An 18,946-nucleotide genomic window follows, 5' to 3' on the forward strand; every position below is an offset into this window, starting at 1 on the left:
TCGGTGAGCTTGGCACATCCGTCAGGCTTGTCCAACCATTATAACGAGCCCGTGGGTTATTTTATCAAGATGATGTTCATGGGTCAGACAATAAAAATCTGACATTTTGAAAAGAAAGGAGCCATTTAACTGAATGAAAGCGTTTACGTGTTCAATGGCAAGTTGTGAACAGTTATGGTGAACTAATGCTGTCACTCTGTTATTCGCCTGTCTAGAAAAAATCACCTCGAAATTGCCACCCGACTGTGATTTGCTGATACCGTTCACCAGACAGTGCTTTCCCAGCACCTAATAAAACAAGCGATCCCGACGGATGTTGCTTGTTGGAGGGCCACCATGGCCAGTTAAAGCAAAGTTCCGTTGATGCGCTCAACGTCGGAGCTAACTAGTCTCTAAGCTCAGCGCATGTTGCTGCCAGAACTTCAATGAATATGGGTCAGCCTACAAATAGCTATGCTTTTCTTGACATTGTGTGGGTCATGTTCTGCCATGGTATGTCTAATCTGAAGAACCTAGAGGCGGTAGGACGATCAACCGCTCAGTAACCTGGAGTGGTCTGATCGTTTGAATGACCTCATAGACCCAAGTTGACGTGCCTCGGGGACCTTAGTCTAAAAGTGCACGTCTAGCGTGAAAGCCTTCCGTGAAATTGTCAAATGAAGTACACATCCAAATACGAGCCCAGATTTCCGGACGAACGCCCACAGAGGTTTGTCGTGAGCAAGCTACCAAGGTTGATAACTTCATCAGCATCAACAACGATTTATTCAATTGTCGGAAAAGCAGGATAACAGTCCATGTGTAGTGAACGCAGCCGGTGCTATAAATCGAATAAGGATACTAGAATGGCCTTAGGTGAGGTCCAAAAAGTCATAAGCCAAGCAGTGACACTTTGATGTTTTGTATGAATGTAAAACTTCAATGACAGAGGAGCAGATTGTGCATCTGGCATTGATCGTCCTTTCTGGAAGATATTCAAACCGTCCAACTATTTTTTTCGATGTCCACTACACACCCCACAATAGTTTCTCGTTTTGCTTTATGGAAAGGTCTAACAGACATTCCTGTTGTCCGTGATGCCACTTGCGTATGTAGCGTTTCAGCGTGCAATGGTGATATCGATCTACCGACTTGTGCCTCCAAAGAATTTACCGTTCACGTCGCCATCAACATTAATTTGCCTGTAACCTTAGTATGTTATCGATTCCCATACCACTGAATGCCAATCGGACGTGGTGTGCCATCTTTTTGAGTGCAGAAACCAACGCACTCATCCACTAGACGTGGAGCTTGGGTTAAGCGATGTTGTATTAAGTCATATGTGAGGCGGTGACAGCTCCATTCAAATCAAAACGTGCGCGCCGTAGAAAATCATGATTGGAGAAACTATAACGATTTAAACATGCAAGTGTCTGTTACTCCAAGAATAGCGGTCACTATGCGGGGCTGCTGAATCTACTCATATCTTAATTTTCAACTAGTGATTGGAGTTGTCCATTGGTGCTTAATTTTATTGACGTACCCATCAGTGATTCCATGCTTAGTTGCACTCAGTCTCGTGAATGCTACCAAACGCTGTTGACCCCTTTTTACAAGTTACCAGTACGCAAAGTAGTGAAACAAGATGTCCACATTCTTCCGTTGTGCTACGACGCTGTCCAATATTAGGCGCAACTCGCCCTGCTTCTTCTTGAAACACCAGAGCTCCTAGTGGAATATTTGTGAACTGTGTACCAAGAAACCGCCAAAACAAACGGCCGCTTTAGTCAGCGTAAATTCGTTGCTCTTAAATCGTTCTGAACGTCTCTAGTTCGCCTAATCTTGGTCTGTCCTTTTCGCCTTAAAACATTGTAATTTCGGATCCATTGTGCTAATCTCCCGTTCCTTTTCTGCACATCACGTCACTTCTGCAACAGAGATCCTGCCGGCCTTGAAAAGACAAGTTGATGATGAGAACTGAGCGGACCAGTCACAACTCGTCTATCAATTTAGCGTTTATTCTCTTGAGCGCGTCCGTACACGTGTGACCAGTCACGGCTAAGCAACCCACCGACGCGGTCACTTACAAATGTAAATCCATTCGAGTTTATTGTCAAGAATTGACCGGTTTAATCAGTTATCCTTGCAAATTACACGATTCTAGTGGATTTACGAAAGTACCATTAACCGTTCAAATCCGTTGTAGCAGCGCCGGCTGACTGTGCACATGTTCTCCTCAGGTGATGCTCGATGGTCGCGCTGTCATGCTGCCTACTTATTCCACCACCGCGTACGACTAAATGAGTCGAGATTAGGTCATGTAACCTAACAGGCGTATTCAAATGAGTAGGGGTTAATCGGCCCCTTATCCGATACCGATTACGTCGACTAGTAGTAAGAATATCGGCGCACAACCCACTACTGAATGTTGTTGAAAACTCTTCGACAGCCCACGACAAGTTTCCCTTTTCTTAGGGTTCATCAAGTAGGCGCAGTTCCCGAGTTTCTGTCGACCTTATGCTCTACTTGAATCCAAATTGCACGAAATCAGAGGACTAATGCAGCACATTCAGTTGCCTAAAGATATCATAAACGAGAAATTCAGCTGGGTCCCAGGTGAGTCTTTCGTCAAGGTATGCTACTGAGTGTATTTCGCTAATATCGGCGCATCTTTATCGGAAGTCAGAATCATAATTGTTGTAGTTTCAGTGATGTTATCCTTTTTTACTCCAATGACACCACGAAATGACACCCTGGAAACCCTGCAGCAGGATCATGTAGGCTTATGATGCCTTTGACGCGTTAAGAAAACGGTAGGGTGAATGATCTTTCAGCACCATTAGATCTCTATAGGTGAAGGATAGCAGGCGGTTTTTAGAGTCTTGAAATGAGAGGTCAAGTACATAGTATTGGCAGTAAAGGCACTCCAAAACACATTTTTACGATCGTGCTATGTACATCAACATTTCTGCAACATCTAAAAAGTCCCACAAAAATCCTCAGAACCGCTCATCGCGAGAAACTACCCCGGGGGGATTGCAACCTCATTTGGGTCAAAACTAATGATCCCATCCCTTCCATAAAACCTATGATGAGCTAATATCTGTTGAATCTGAGTAAATCGTGTAAGGACGACAGGTTCGAGTGTTGCTTCGTCGCTTTGTAGCGGGCAGGTTAGCCTAGCAACGTCAGTCCATCTCTGCTGAAAAAAAACCGTTCAGATGTAGCACTCTTCCGGTGCCTAGCTGCCATGCCACCCGAAGGAAGCACGAGGGCTGGGATACTGCCAGATTGCCCAAGCCTAGACAGGGGAAGTCGAGGTGGGATTCGAACCACGGACCTTCCGGTCAGTAAATTCGCGCTCTTACCACGTGGGCCGTCTCGCCCCTGCTGAGTCGCACACAAATCTCGTAAGGTGGTCAATTGATGTATACCAATTGATCAAGCACTGCCAGGACCCTTGTCAGTGCGTTACCAGGACGCACTTGCAAAGTTCTTAGTAAACAACCCATGGTTTGATGCACCTGATGAAGTCAAGCTCACATCTGACTCACGCCGCCTGCTGATTTTAAAAATGCAGCCAGTCGATAGCTGGATGGATTAATGGTTCTAGACTAGGAGAGCTGTTTGGCTTTATAACTGTTCGCATCAGTTTGTTTTTTCTACAACCAAATTTACTGAGGCGCTGCTTTACGGGTCACCGTTCGAATCGTACCTTTTGTGCATAGTAGGTCTTAGTCACTGTGAATAATGCATATGGACTTAACCGAAATCGGCGTGAATTTCCTCCTCTAACCACCTAGACGAGTTCGCCAAATTCTCTTTTCATTCCAGGATAGTCAGATCAGTCTACTGAAGGGAGTCGTCTTGAGCACTTTGTTTCTTCTTTCTGCGCGGCACTATGATGTGGAAAAGGATGTGTGGTTGACACCAAAAGGTGAAGTTCCCACACAAATTTTGAAAGTCGCGACCGGAATGGACAAGTTCTATGAAGAGCACACTAAATACTGCAGGTAAGCTCTTAATGGGATGGCGATTTTGGTCCCGCTGTTTAAGGTGAGTGATCGCGCGCTATCCGTTCGATATTTAAAGGCGTGTCTGAATTCAGACAACTTCAGCGCGAATCAACTACGGATCAAGTTCCAGCTCCCCAGATCATCAACATCTGTAAACCATGCACAAATTTTATGGTGGCTCGAGCTGTCACAATTTCCTTCACCGGTGATCTAAAAGTGATGGAAGGCAGCAGATGAATTCGGGGGAACTATTGATTGGCGGGGAGTCCCAGAGAGCGGGTTGTGTATTGCAGGCAATAGCTTGAACAAATGCGCACCGCTTAGCGCATGACTGAGCGACGTCCGTTAGTGTCTCCAACCATGGATGTCCCCATCTAGATACTTTTCTAGAAAGTTGAACCACTGATATGTGAACCGTAACCAGACAATCGAATACCATCAGATTCACGTATCATCTGCTATTTATTGTTTCCAATCTGCATACTTCAAATTTACCCAATGTCATCAAGCTAGGGTGACGCTCCGAAGGCACGGATGCTCCAAACGTTCTCAGCTAAAACGACAATGTTTTTAGCTAACGTAACAATATGGAGCACACTGCAGACCAGAATTGGTGCCAAATGATGGCTTCCGATCGGTCTCTGTGTGTTCACCTACTGACCCTACCCATTTGATTTAGGTCAGCGGCTTGCACGTTGCACAACAAACCGCTTATGGTTTACTAACTGTGCACAGACGCCTATCGCTGCCACTGAAGTGAACCATAAACACTTACAGCGACTCACCACATAAGAGAAAGCAACACACGCGAGAACGGCCTATTTCAGTCTTACCGAATTCTTGCCTACAGAAAACGCTCCAAACGGGAGAGGTTGGTTCGCAAATCAACGCGTACCAGTAGTATGGGTGCTCACTGTCCAAACTGTCCGAGAAAAGCCAACTGTTATCTGAGTAGGCCGTAAAAACCTTACGATTCATTCGGCAAGCAGAAGTCAATCAGGAAGAAATCTTTTTTCGACCTGATTATTTTGGGTTACGCCGCCCCATTCGCGATCAACACTCAATTCAACTGCGCTTCTGATGGGACTTCCGGTTCCTAAAAACCCGGAAGAATTTAGTTGTCAGTGAACGAATAATTCGCTTTAAACTTACCTAGATCAGCTGTTAGCCGAAAAACTGTCACTGCACTGATACTCAAAGTGTAAAATATCATAGGTATTCTTTTGCTGCTTATATCTATTTAACCTTTCATACACAATGAACGCGCCGATGAAGCCGCTTGTCCTGAACCGGATCCTTCCAAAATACAAATTTCACGTGGTTTGACATGCGAGGCACAGCTGAAGAAAGTGCTAGAAGACTGGGCTGCATCAGTCCCAACTTCATGGACCAACTGATGTTGAGATTGTAGTTGCGCATATCATACTCAACCCTCGGTTCCACTAAAATATGGCCAATAAAGCGGATGCATCGGGCTCAGGCACAAAACAGCAATCCTCTGATAAGCATCCATGTCATTCAGGTTCCCGACTAAATGATTGGTAATCGACGTCCTCAGTTGGTGTATTAACTGGGTAGGAAGATGCTCTACCACCCAGAGTCAGCTGCTTTTCTGCTGCTCTTAGGTTCGTGTGCTCACACTTGCAGACGGTGATGGATCAGGATAGACAAACGGTTATTTCGTAAGGGCAGATCGGGATTGTTTCTTAGCAGTTGTTTCGGAACGAGCGGAAGGACCCACAACATGCCTGGTTCCAATAAATACCCTCTATTCCTGTAGCCTTACAGGCTCATGGAGCACATTTTGGCGCTCGACGCAACCAATATTTTGCTGGTGCATTTCTCCCAGAAAATGACATCATGCCCATGAGAGCGCCTCATGTAGACAGCACCCGGTGTCCAACTAAACTTAACACTGCTCCTGTTTCAATATCGCCTGTCGTGTCGGTTTACTCCTACCAAAACAGTTGTCACTTATCTGCGCATCACCCGAACCTGTTCACCTATCAGCACAGATTGTCTTGTCTCGTGTAACCTACCACGCAGAAATTTCAACGCACTTGTGGCACAGGACCCAAACTTGGTATCTTTGATGCAGGCATTGTGCCTATTCACACCTGACAGACCTTCGCTGGATGCTCGCCAGACGGTAAGTCCTTTCTTCGACACAACATTAGCTGTGGAACCCAACTTTCGTATTATTTTGTTAGGGGGTTGCCCCGGTGTTAGAACACTGATCGCTGGTCCTGTGAAGCGTACCTTAATCACAAACTCTCCAAGAATAGACTACGTTTCGTTGGCTCACTGAAGTTGATAACGATAGTCCAGCTATGACGCATAGGAAACCTGTGGGCCTCTATATAGCTGCTCGGGAACCGAACTCAAAGATGTGAACGTTTTTGTTCGACTTGCCGAACAGATTGAATCATATCGCACAATTTTTAGATTTCCTTTTCTTGGCTTCCGATTCGTTGTCAGTCAGGAAACCACCGTATACGATGAACTCTGCATTGCTGCCCCCTCTGTCATAAATCGGGGAAGATCGGCAGATTCACACTGATTGTTTGTTTGACAAAATGGGTCCGCCGAGCGGTGCCTTAGCATGCAGCATATAGCTGCCAACTTGCTGAGTGTAAATGCACAAGGATTTAGCTACGTTAGCACAGTGTTACCATTTTACGTTTTCATTATTAGAATATCTCCAACAGGATCATTACTGAACTCATCGCTGTGATCTCCGCGCTTTACCACCACAGGTTGCCAACGTCCACGACCGGTACTACCTGTTGCTGAAGCATTACCTAGAGGCCAAGGTGGGCTTCGCGGGAGGTCGCGCTATGTTGGCCTCCGTTCTAGCCAACCTGAACCAACTTGAGGCGTTAACAATCAATTACGGTCACATGTTGATGCAGTTGGATCCAACCAAAGTCGACCCGTTGCTAATGGAGATCTTTAATCTTACACCGCCATCTTCAAAAATCGTCCGGTTGGAGTGAATTCCTGAGAAAACTTATATAACTTTCTAATTTTTTTTTTCAAACGTTTGTACAAGTGAGCACATGCTGAGAGAAATGTACATAGTGACGTAAACTGAATCACGATTTTTCATCGTTGCACTTCCACTAGTTTGCACACATCGTCCAAGGAAACTTTTCGGATATATCGACCCATACAAAGGCCCTGAAAGAAAATGCGGTAGGGCAAAATGAGGCTGTGGGTATTTTACGTGTGGCAACTAATAATCAAAAGCTATAAAAAGAAGCTACTGTTTATGGCGAATAAAAGAGTAACCGTTTTTCATTTACGCAGAAGGGAGCCAAGAATCTCAAGACCTTCACAACGCCCGTGTTTTTATCCGGCGCGACACAAAGTATCAGCCAAATATACAGTAACAGCAGAATAAAACTGTTGTTCCGAGAACTCATCGATATTGTCACATCCACGTACATCGTACCGTAATTTGAGTTCCTTGCCCTTCAACTTAGTAACCACATAATTCCACTCCTCTCGATGACTGTGTCGTTCCGAATCTGAGATGAAGAGTCGATAGACTTAACGACAAACAAGGTTTTTCTCAGCGCTTCGCGTGCCTTGCCTCATTTGAAATAGCTGGTCCGGACCGTCCGGCTGCTTCAGTGAACCACTAGTGTCCCCCAGAAGAAACACCCCTTTATCCCATGAGTGGGTAAACAGCAGTGAAGGTCGAACTTAGTGAACATACACAAGAACATCAACTCGCTGGCTCAGGGCCAGATCAAGGAGAGTCGTCCGCATAGGGACTTTTCACAAACTAGGTAAGGATTCGGCTAATCAGCAGAACGATGCTAAGATAATATTTACCGTAGCAATGGTGAGATCACAGCAGCCAGCATCTTTATCCACTTGCTCAAGGGTCGCATATTCTCCGCGGTATGCTCCATTCACGACCATCACTGTAGATGAAGGCGGAGGAACCACTGTTTGAACATGTTCTTGGTCCACTTTTATCTTGGTGCCATCTCGGAGTACACGCACGATGGCCTGGAAGCAAAAAGTACGGAAACAACGATTTCAGGTACAGTAAAATTACCAAATTCGTGGTAATTTACACACCTTGCTGGTTGGCCTCGTTGCGAAAGGCCAGCGGTAACCGAGCGAATAACCAAACGGTCCGAGGCAATAGTAAAGCCTACCAAAACATCGGTAAAGACCACAACCTTCGACCTAGAAGCAAATCGAGTATAGTAGACACACAAAGACGTATGTCCTGGCATGAGCCGATTCACGACTACTAGCAACTGATTTTTAAAGCGACATTAGAATAGCGCACAAAAACACCGTTGTGAGCGACGCCCAAGCCGTTGAGGCTGGCGTGCCGGACTGAACTAGAGCTTCTGTGTGGAAACACCCAATCCAGGACATTATGATTCTACGCAATGGCTCAAAATATCAGAAATTAGCACTCACTAGGCATTTTGTACTCCGAGATGATTCAAAGATTGGGGTCTGACAAACAAGTGTGACCCTGAACTTAACAAGCGTAGTGGGCACTGTGTAGGTTGTTTGGGTAAACAGGGCCACTAGCCAGAGCTCAGCGTGAGGAGGCAGCACTCAGAGTCTTGCTGGAAGATAGGCCAGGTCATGCCAGTGCGAATGTGTAGGCTCTAAATGTGCATCAGATACGGGATGGTACTGTCCCCCATCCCTACCGCTTAAAAATCTGCTTACACTCACAACTCAGGCAGACGGTTACTGGCACCGACTGGAAGTCATATCTTCCAGCATCTCCAACCATCATTCACATTAGTTCGGTTTCTAAAGTCACAAATCGTGCAACCAAGTGCAGCGGTTTTAGCTTCATACCTTCGTTCACCGAGGATGAAGAGGATGAGGAAATGATAGCCGTAGCGACGGCCTAATCAGTTCATTGATTTCGAATGATCCCGACTGTCAGGTGTGGCATGGATTGAAAGCAACGCAGTGAAGGCGGTAGATTTGAGAAAAAACTGTCATTGGCTGCGTGACACATCCATATCTGTCATGGTCAACAAGTAATAACCGTCCCGCACACAGTAGATTCCAACGCAACTGCGTTGGATGATAACGGCTTAACGCTTCGTTGCCAAGTCATGGATTGGTCGTTCCTGGGTCACCTGAATGGGGTACAAGGCTGGGTAGAGGGCTCTATGAGGCAAACGGTCCTCTGGCATACGAAATACACGGTCTAACCAGTTGATATAGGAACGGAGAATGGACTCCCAAAAGCATCTAGCATCTTGCTGGCGGCCCCAGCAAACCCGTGCAATCGGATCTCCAGTCATGCACAGAAGAGATCATGCGGACCCTACCCTAGTACCCAGACTTTTCACTTCATTCATACCTCTCCACCGGTTTGGCCAAGTCTCTGCGCCACTCTGAAGTGGGCAAGAAAACCTGGTTCTCTTCGGTTGAGGATGAATCGGCAGTCGCGATGCATGGCAAAACCGTCGCAGCGTGTGGTGCTGGACACATTCCTCGATCGAAGTCTCTATTGCACAACCAAGCAGTCACTTCTTTCTGTCCCACTGTGGATGTTTGCATCAACCCATAATAAAGGTTATCAAAGTCACCAGTTCAGCTGGACGCAGAGGTGACAGCCACACAGCAAAATCGCCAGTACTGTAGCCGGGTGCACACATCCCTTGAGATACGTCTCACGGACCTACAGCCGTCTCAAATCAAGAAACGCGACCGAAGCCTCAGATTCGTGCACTGAACACGGCTGTTACACTAGAATCGAGACTTACACAGCTCAAAAAACATGTAAAAATGTTCTACGACATCGAGTAACTCCCCAGGATGTGCTCAAAAGGTGCATATCCAGGAGCACGAACTTACACTTTATGGGAGCACTTTTAACTTCTTTTCCTCCTTATAGACAAAAACGATCCCCTGATGGCTAAGGTTTTCATCAGAAAGTCGTTTCTACGATTCGCCGCCGAAAATCCATTGCAAGAGTATGGTGTACCATGACCAGACATGGCTATGTCGGCTGACAGACTAGAAAAAACCGTAAGCTCGATGACGATAGTTCCTTGGATGTGAGTTAATTTACCTGCGGCTTAACAGCACTATCGTATACAGAAAGTTGTAGTGCTTTCGGGGTTCTCGTGATTGTCTCTGTGTTGCACTGCACGATAAGATTACCCGATATGCACAATTTGTCATTAGGCATCACCATACACTTTCGTTTCACTTTAGGGTTTTATGAAGCAAAAATTCTGTACGGTAGTGAAGCTTGCGTTAAAACTGTTTTTACTCCTTTTGACGACTGCATGGTAGGCCGTAACAGTTCTCGATCGAAGAAATAGTTAGATACCGAAGGATTGCTACAGCTGGGACCTTTTTCATTTTGGGTTGCATGCAAGTTACACACGGGAAAGCTGAGAATTTTCACCCCAGCTAGTCATGAAGACTTTGCTTACCCAAAATTCGTTCGGCTGCAGCAAAGGAGACTGGGTATCGGAACAGATCTGTCTTCATCGTCACAACTATCATCGCTGAGCTTGGGATAAGCCTTCGCTGAGTGTGTTGCACAAGGGTCGGCTTCATGTTTCATTTGGCATAATATTCCAGGTATCGAAGTACACTCCCTTGACTTCACATATCGCTCATCTTAAACGATTCAGTAGTCTCCTGCTCACGCCAGAGTAGTTGGTATGAGTGTATTTTATTGCATATTCAAATCCTTTGCACATCCGAATTACTTAAACAAGTTTGGAGTCCATGCGATGGAGCGTCTTGTTGAGAAAAAGTAAACTAAGCATCGTCTCGTTGTAGATGTACGACTTGTATGTTTACAGCTCGATACCCACAGCAATACGGTAGAATGCGAAATGAAAGCACATAAGGGCTCGTTCATTGTCGTACAGTAGCTGACCCGCGCACCTGTCTGCTGGAAGAAAATCATACACCGATGGTGCAGTAGTAAATGTGCCATCAATTGTGGAGAGTAAGGAACATCCATGTTTGAAGGCAGCAACCAATGGAGACATTATCGTATAAAGTGGATCAACACTACGATTTAAAGACTGATCAGACTCGCGCAGAAAACAGGAGGAAAGAAGTAGGCACCGTTGAAGGGATAGCCTTCATACAGGGACGCAGCGAAATGACAAATGCTACATCCTAATCATGACGTATGACAACCAGATGTTCCCATTCAAGGAACAAGCAATACCGCTGTTGGATTGAATCCGGAGCCGCGAACGACACTACGCGAGCTGCAACAGTGAAAGTGCTCCATACCTCTGAGAGATCAGGAAAAGATAACGTCAAATGGTCCGACCGACAGTAATGTCGTAAAAACTGTGGAACGCATGAAAGTCGAGAAAATGATAAGCAACGTACGTCGACAGCATCAATACAGAATCTAGTGGTTGATTTCAACCACTTACCTTCCGTTTCGGAAAATAAGAACGATTCTGCAGCATCTATACCCGGCCGTACCATGAACAGGGCGGATTACGCGATCCCATCTTAGAAGGCGGGTTGCACAGGCAGGTTGCATCAGGCTTTATGCAAAAGTACCATTTGGTTGGCAGTTCATCCGTGTCCTCTCTAATCCACACGACTAAACATGTACTGTTAATGTAAAAGTGCCAACGCGAGGTCAGAAGTGCACAACAAACCTGTTTGTGGCATCGGAACCACACATCGGACAAAATACTTAGTTGAACGACAGATAGCAGCGGTGGAGTTGCGACGTCTGTCTTCTTCAGGAGTAGACACCTCCAGGGTCCGTGTGATGGCTCGTCAGTGAGCGACAACCTACAACGCAGCAATGTGCCCAGCATTACCTTAAGACTGAATTTTCGCCTCTGTGTGAAACAGCAGACTGTCTATACTTCACTTCAGGGTGTATTTGAAACACTGCACGTATCTTAGAAAGACCGGGTTAGCAGTGCCGAAGTGCGACGAATGGAGTTTGGCCACAAATCAACTGCATGACCTGAGTGGGCTGCAGTAACAACACTAATCCGGTCATGTGTTTCGTAAGGCAAGGGGACAACCGCACGCCATGCCCTGTCGAATGAGGTGGATTCCGACTATGAGGCAGACAATGTATGAACTGGGGATGAAGCAGGGGAAACGGGGTCTTAGCAGTGCTAGCGCATGCCCACAAATATGAGACCAGCAACGCATCACATGACGAAAACAGATGCGTTGCTCTACCCAGGCCCTTATCATTAGGCATGAATCAAATATTCATTGTTTTACTCGTTTTCGGCGTTCGCGCAGTGTCCTCCACCAGCTGTTGCATTTACGCTAACGCTGCCGGGTGGACTCACGCGTACGTAAAGAATGAGTTTAGCTTATACAACTGTTGATGTAAATAAACTCATCTACTACGTCTGCATGTATGATTACACCCAGCTTTGATGCAGCACTTACAGCTAATAGGTGTGAAGTACCTACCAAATCGTGCGGCAGAATTATTTTGTAATTAAAAAGGTTTGCATCTTTGAAGGACATGAACCAGGGAGCAATATCGTACGTATGAGCGAATGCACGAAGACACTTCCACCCCGGGGTTCCAGGCACAGAAGTTTCAAGCAACACGTCAATACAAAAGTTGGAGAATGATGGAGACATTCTAGTCTTACACCAATGAGCGTGGCGAACTCAAAAGAAAACATGCTGTATGCCAATATGCGCCCAGGAGAGTTCGCGTACAGTGCCCTCAAAAGTAACAGAAATCTGGAAGGAACCACCAAAGTTTCCGAGGATCCACTTCAGATGGAGAAAAACATAATCGGATGTTTGGATCAGTGGTGCAGTTCAAGAACTTGGATAAAGATACAATCGATCCATTATCAACCAGGACGAAACCCAACTTAATGATCAAGAGTTTGTCTCCCAACAGCATCGATCAACATTCGTAATATAACGCAAGAGGGCACCTTGGGTGCCACGGCTAGCAGGCTGGTGCAGCCATGGCTTTGTTGTAATGTCCTGGGGTCCTTGGCGAGAATTCGGACCACAGTTCAAACCGTCCACCCACCGATATTCTACTCTCGTTTTAAAATCTTTCGCAGCAGGGTCATCAGACTGTTCATCAACACTTTTTTGCCTTTGAAAAATAGGCGCACCCGGTTTGACGTTTCGTCATGTTATAAGGTTGAACTCGCGCATGGATTTTTTATTGTTGATGGCGGGCTGAAGTCGACGTTCCATTCAAGTTCATTAGAATCTGTTAGAGGTTGTGTTGATGGAGACCAGTAGAAATATTCTTTAGTATTCAGCCTATCGCTTAAGACGACGCTTCTGCCAATTTATTACCGCCTTATCCTTTTCGCAAACCATATTCCTGGCCAGTCTTCTTTAAGCTGGTTAAAAATCAACTGAATGCGCGGCTCCGGCTTGCAGCAAAGGATCTCTTTATCTGCTGAACCCGCCACTATTCAATTAAGCGATGTCAATGATGACGATGGCGTGNGCAAATCTTCTTTTTCCCCGCCCCCCCCGCCACTATTCAATTAAGCGATGTCAATGATGACGATGGCGTGCTGCACCGTGGTCGCTAGATGCTCATATGGCTTGCCCAGCGACGACATCTCGACGATATTTGATGTTCATCTGATCCAGTCGGATGGCCTGGACGGAGCTCTAAATTCTAACAGCACGGCTTCTCAAACTCCACATTCATCCTAAGGCCAATCACTGTCGGTGTGACTGTGCGTCGCGAACAGCTTTGCAGTCTAATAAACTCGATATTAGGGTAGCGATACCTTTTGAATCCGGTGAACGAAATTACGCTGCTTCAGCACGAAGAGGGCAAAATTATAGCTCAGCCCATACAATCACCAGAAAGATAACTAAGGACCGGCTCTCCACTATCCGTACACCCAGCATCGACTCGGAATCTAGGCTGTCGTCCACCTTGGACGTTCATATCGCCCACCAGGATGACCATATCGGCCCTTCTTGCCAGCGGAATCGGCCGTGGCAGGTCTTGATGAAAAAAACACCCTAATTTTCATAATTGCAGTCCGTCGAGTCGTATGCTGATACAAGCAATATACGTTTGCGCTCTCCAAATTAGCGCAAGCATCGCTTAACCGCCGGGAAACTCGTTGACCTAGAAATCAAACAGAACCGACTCCAATGACCACCTGCTGGTCTGACGTCGGATGTTGACAATCACTAGAAAGGAATAGTCAGAGCTGTACATTGTGCAGAAACTTCCATCTGGGGTACGACCCCGCCAACTTTCTCCAGATATTGGATCTTCGATAGGATTGCAATTTTGCAGGTTATCCAACAAGTACTCTTCAGTCGCAACCACAATCTCTCGACATTTTACCAGAAGCAAGCGAAGACTGTGTCCGCACAGACCGGGATACTGAGTGCATCCGAGTCGAAAATTGGAAGCAAAAGGTGCAGCAGATATATGCAGGTCCTTCCACTTGGTCAGTACGACGGGAGCTTGGAAGTTTGTTGTCGCCGAAACCATCATGAACCACAGCGGCTCTGATATCCGTTTAAACCGCTCGGCAGGACACGCCAAGCAAACGCAGTTGGCCACGTGTTGCTTCTGATACAAAATATCGGCCTTTGAAAGAGGCAAGCATTGTGGACATGGAATCTTATTCAACCTGTGTTCGAATGCATATCCCTACTTAGGCGTCACGGAGCATTTGGCTCCGACGAAATTCGGCCTGCTCTGATAAAAAGCGGTGTTGAAGTCCTTATTGAGTGTCTGCCTAACCAACTTACGTCTAGTAAAGAATCAAACCGTCCCAGACAATTGGAGGGAGTCGATAACAAAGCTCCCTTCGAGTATAGTAGGCAGAGGTCTCACTGTGCCTGCCAGTGTAGCAACGCTTCAGGTATCACTAATTATTCGCCACCTTGAAGCAGCACACGAAACCTTGATCAGTGAGAGCCAATCGGATTGGGATCGAATAAGGGATGCATGGAACATATCTTCCCACTCCGTCGGGTTAGAGCAGTGCCATGCGTACGGACAATCCAAAATCCTGATGTTCCCCGACTTCAAAGGTTTCTTCGATTGTGGATCCGTCAAAAAAACTCGTGGACATAATCGGATGTCCACATAGTTGAAGGGTATATAAGGATCCTTCCAATGGCTTCCCGTATATGAGGTCCGGCAAATATACCAAAGCTCTCCACCTTTATTCAACTTCGTCACCAACGAAGTAAAGATGAATGCTGGAGGGTCTTCAAAACCCGGATGCTCAAATCGCTGCTGGTGAGGACCTGTCGATCCGGAGTACGCAGACGACATCATCCTGATCTCTGACAACCAAGACAAAGCACAAGCGCTGACCACCGTAGTGCAACCGTTGGGTATATGTCGCACTTGCAAGTTTCAAAGCTGCGCTTCAAACATGCTCTTTGCAATTACAGGAAACACACGGGATTGTGGTGAGTCCTACATACCCATATAGTTATACATGCCTGATGGAGTACACTAATCCCGAAGGGGCGGGTCAGGTTTGCCCGCGGTCTGAAGTTGTGTGCACCACACTACATTAAGGGCTGCGTTGTACAGCCCAGAAGTATTGTCCCTGCAGGCAGACGATCTAAGGCGTCTTCAGTGTGGTAAACGCCGATATATTTTAGAAGCGTTCCTAGTTTCGGACGGCATCGACGAATTCGTAACATGGTCACAAGACGCGCTTGGTCGTCATCATCATCGACAGCATGACATCAGTGTTCAACACCGATGCTTCACTGCCGTACGCTTAGCCGTGCAGCCAGCAAGTCAGTCGAAGTGAACATCCCGCACTTTCAACCATGATGGATCAGCCACGTCGAAGCATGTAAAAGGGCTACTTGCAGCCCGACTATTCTCCCGAAGTTTCTGGCATGCCTGCAACTTAAAGAGGAAATTGCAACCAATGTATCCCAGTGCGATAAGGTAGCAAGGTACTGGCTTGTATTCGTAGAGGTATTCCAGGACAGCATCAGCAGTCAAAATGTCCCAGCACCTCTTAAACACATACCGGCGCAAGGCCAGGACATCTACGCTAACAGCCCATCAACCGCAATGCAACCAAATGCGGCTTAAAGCCTTTAGTACCTCGATCACAAGTTGCGACTCACTAAGGTACTACGGAATCTTGTCGACCAGTCACCCAATTAGCCCCATTTACTCCGGTCAACAAGAGACATAGAGATATCGTTTCGAGGAAATCACAGCATAGCAAACACAATAAACCTGTTGAAAAAGGAGTGAACTGAATCGCATCGGGAATGATGAGGCAGGAGAAAAATATGGAGCTCAATATTCTACACCACCGTGCAGTTTTTGTGGAAAAGCGTTCCCCGAAGATCAACAAAACTGTACAACCTATCATCTACTGAGCTGAATTTGGATCACGTACTGCCCCTGAAAGTGACTTAGATGTACAATTTCTCTCTGGCCTATCTTCTGGAGCCCTTGTAGACGGATGCATCATGCCGGCCTGAAACAGGAAGCATGTGATAGTGGCAACAGCTTACGTGAATCATCTGGAGGGGGTCCGGGTATAACACCCAACATCAAAAACCAGCTAAAGGATAAAAGTAGTGAAATTATGTTCATACCGTGTAATTGTCCAGCATTTTCACGACCGCAGCATGCCGTAAGCGAACATCCTCGGGCAGTTTTCGGTTAATTAATTTGACTTCGATGCCCTCAGTTAGCCAGTAATCTCGTCGATTTCGCTTGTCCTTTAGTGCTTCTTCCTTCTCCATTAAGTCATCTAAAGCCTTCCGTCGGCAGCCGGTCGTACTCTGAGGACGCTCGGCCACATTTGGCTTCGCCGGATTACTCTTTGAGCGCTGTTCTTTTGCTTTCTGCTCTGCTGCCAACAAGGGGTTCTGAGGATTTTACAGGGAAAGATGGGTGAGGTTGAGTATAAGATGAAACTCAGTACGTAGAGCTGTACTTCATCAATAAAGCACCTTGGCGCCGCAGCTGAAGACTGAGAACTCGCACAATCCACTTCAGAAGGAAAATGAAATCAACACAGCAAATAAAGCTCACCATAGGTTTGGCCTTTTTAGGACCGAAAGTGATGAATTTCGTGTTCGTTGGCTTTTCTTGTTCGACGACCTCTGGAACTTCACAGTCTTGGATGGGATCTGTGTTGTCCGTTGTTTCTGAGCTTTTGGTTTTCAACGAAAGGTTGAGTCGGATAGGCGTGTCATCTGGTCTCACCAAAGGGGTATAACTAGGGCCCTCGGTTGGTTCAGTCTTTGACAAATTATATTCAATTTGTTTTTCTGAAGCGAAAGTGAACCATGAATGAAACTACTTACCCAGAAAGTGTCTATTGATCTCATCCTCCGTTTTTTCAAGGCGCTCACTGGCCTCCTGACGCTTCAGTTTTTCGGGATCACGATCGATATACTCGATGAACCATCCTTTTTCTGTTTCATCAACTTTGCAAATTCCTTGCTTTCCTAACCACATACACAGACCAGTCAGTGTGTGCCAGCGGGTGGCATTCATGTGTATGTGTTCCTTATCTTTGATATACTCCTGATAAACAACATTCGCATGGACCCGCTGGCCGCCAAATTGCCGTCTCACGATATCCAGATATCCCTTCAGAAACTCGGAGGAAAAGCTGCTGATGAACTTCCCCCCATTCTCCGCGAAGAGCTTCATCTGTCGATGATGGGACTCCGACATTGTGTGACACTTGTAGCCATTCTGAGGACACAATAAGTTAGTTGCGTAACAAATTACCTCATCCCGACATTGTTTCTGGCACATTTGGCAATACCATCTCAATTTCTGAAGGCCCTTGGCCTTAATCCGATTTGATATAGCTTTTGGGGTGAGGAAACCAGCTTTTTCTTTTGTCATCCTGGATAGCGAAAAAGCAAGAAGCGAACGAAGCGCGCCAAACGCAAGCCGAATAATTAAAACGAGCACTGTCTAGACCATCACGAGAGCGCACGGTTAATATGTCTGGAACTGTGATAACTTCGGTGGTAAGAATCTTTTACATAGGAAGTGTAACATGATGGTGCATAGCAGTAATATAGTGTTGAAAGCGCCTTGTCTAACCAAGTGACTTCTCAGATAACCGAGCATCAAATTCACGGATTCGCAGTTAGTCACAGATTCATGGATTCACGGGTTGATAAACAGGAGCGAGGCTTTTGCCCAAGTTTTCCGGGTCGGTTTTGTTCTTGTAGGTCAATGGCTGTTCTTCACCTCAAAAGTACAAGTGAAAAAAGGGTGTAGCACTGCTCTTTATGTTCTCAGCGCGGGGCAGTATGCTCGCCAGTGCGAGGATTCGCATAAATAAATGTCTAATAGTGCTTTAAATTGGGTTCGAGGAGGAGCGTGTACAACCGTCGGAAGAAGGTCATTCCACGCAGCTACTACCCGAAATGAAAAAATTTTGTCTAATGAATGTGCGTGCTCTGAGCTTGAAAATTTCTTACTATGTCCCCGCCGGGTGTTGGCCGGGTCAACGGTAAAAACCTGTTTGCCAAGCTTTGTTCAAACGAAGCATAAGTAAGAATTAGGTCCCCTCGGAGGCGGCGGTACTCCAGGGGAAAGAGATCACGCATCGCGAGACGCGTTTCGTAGTCCCCGGATTTGAGGCCGGCAACCATTCTCGTGGCGGCCCGCTGGACACGCCCAATGAGGGTGACGTCTTTCGTGCGTCCTGAGTAGAACATTTGGTTGGCGTGCTCCAGGAGAGAACTTCGCCGAGGATTTTGCCCGAGTTTCCAAGGTCGGTTTTGTTCTGATCGTTCGGCGGCACAAATGAAAAAGGGTTTAGCATCCCTGTTTATGTTCTCAGCGTGGGGCACTATGCTTACAAGCTCCAGGATTAGCATAGATAAGTGTCAAATAGTGGTTTGAACCGGGTTCTAGATGGAGCATGGGCTGACGTATTAAGAAGGTTATTCCACGCAGCTACTACCCCAAATTAGAAAATATTTTGCCTAATGAAGTC

The 18,946-nt window shown here is 46.3% G+C and overlaps 2 protein-coding genes across 2 annotated transcripts; one reads left to right on the forward strand and one right to left on the reverse strand.

The window, feature by feature from the left end:
* Window positions 1-3,813: 3,813 nt before the first annotated feature.
* On the forward strand, window positions 3,814-6,991 carry T265_12506 (hypothetical protein; the record flags this gene model as incomplete). Its single annotated transcript, XM_009164142.1, has 3 exons — window positions 3,814-3,992; window positions 6,042-6,144; window positions 6,752-6,991. Coding segments are annotated over 3 exons (522 nt in total), but the record flags the coding sequence as incomplete, so codon positions are not given.
* T265_00296 (hypothetical protein) lies at window positions 6,596-18,280 on the reverse strand (the record flags this gene model as incomplete). The annotated part of the gene is given in 7 exon segments (XM_009164041.1): window positions 6,596-7,175; window positions 7,836-8,015; window positions 16,569-16,844; window positions 17,011-17,249; window positions 17,286-17,839; window positions 18,097-18,186; window positions 18,204-18,280. The coding sequence occupies 7 exon segments, from the start codon at window positions 18,278-18,280 to the stop codon at window positions 7,101-7,103; spliced, it is 1,491 nt and encodes a 496-aa protein (XP_009162305.1).
* Window positions 18,281-18,946: the final 666 nt, after the last annotated feature.

This window comes from Opisthorchis viverrini (genome assembly GCF_000715545.1).
Source record: "Opisthorchis viverrini unplaced genomic scaffold opera_v5_3, whole genome shotgun sequence".
NCBI lineage: Eukaryota > Metazoa > Platyhelminthes > Trematoda > Opisthorchiida > Opisthorchiidae > Opisthorchis > Opisthorchis viverrini.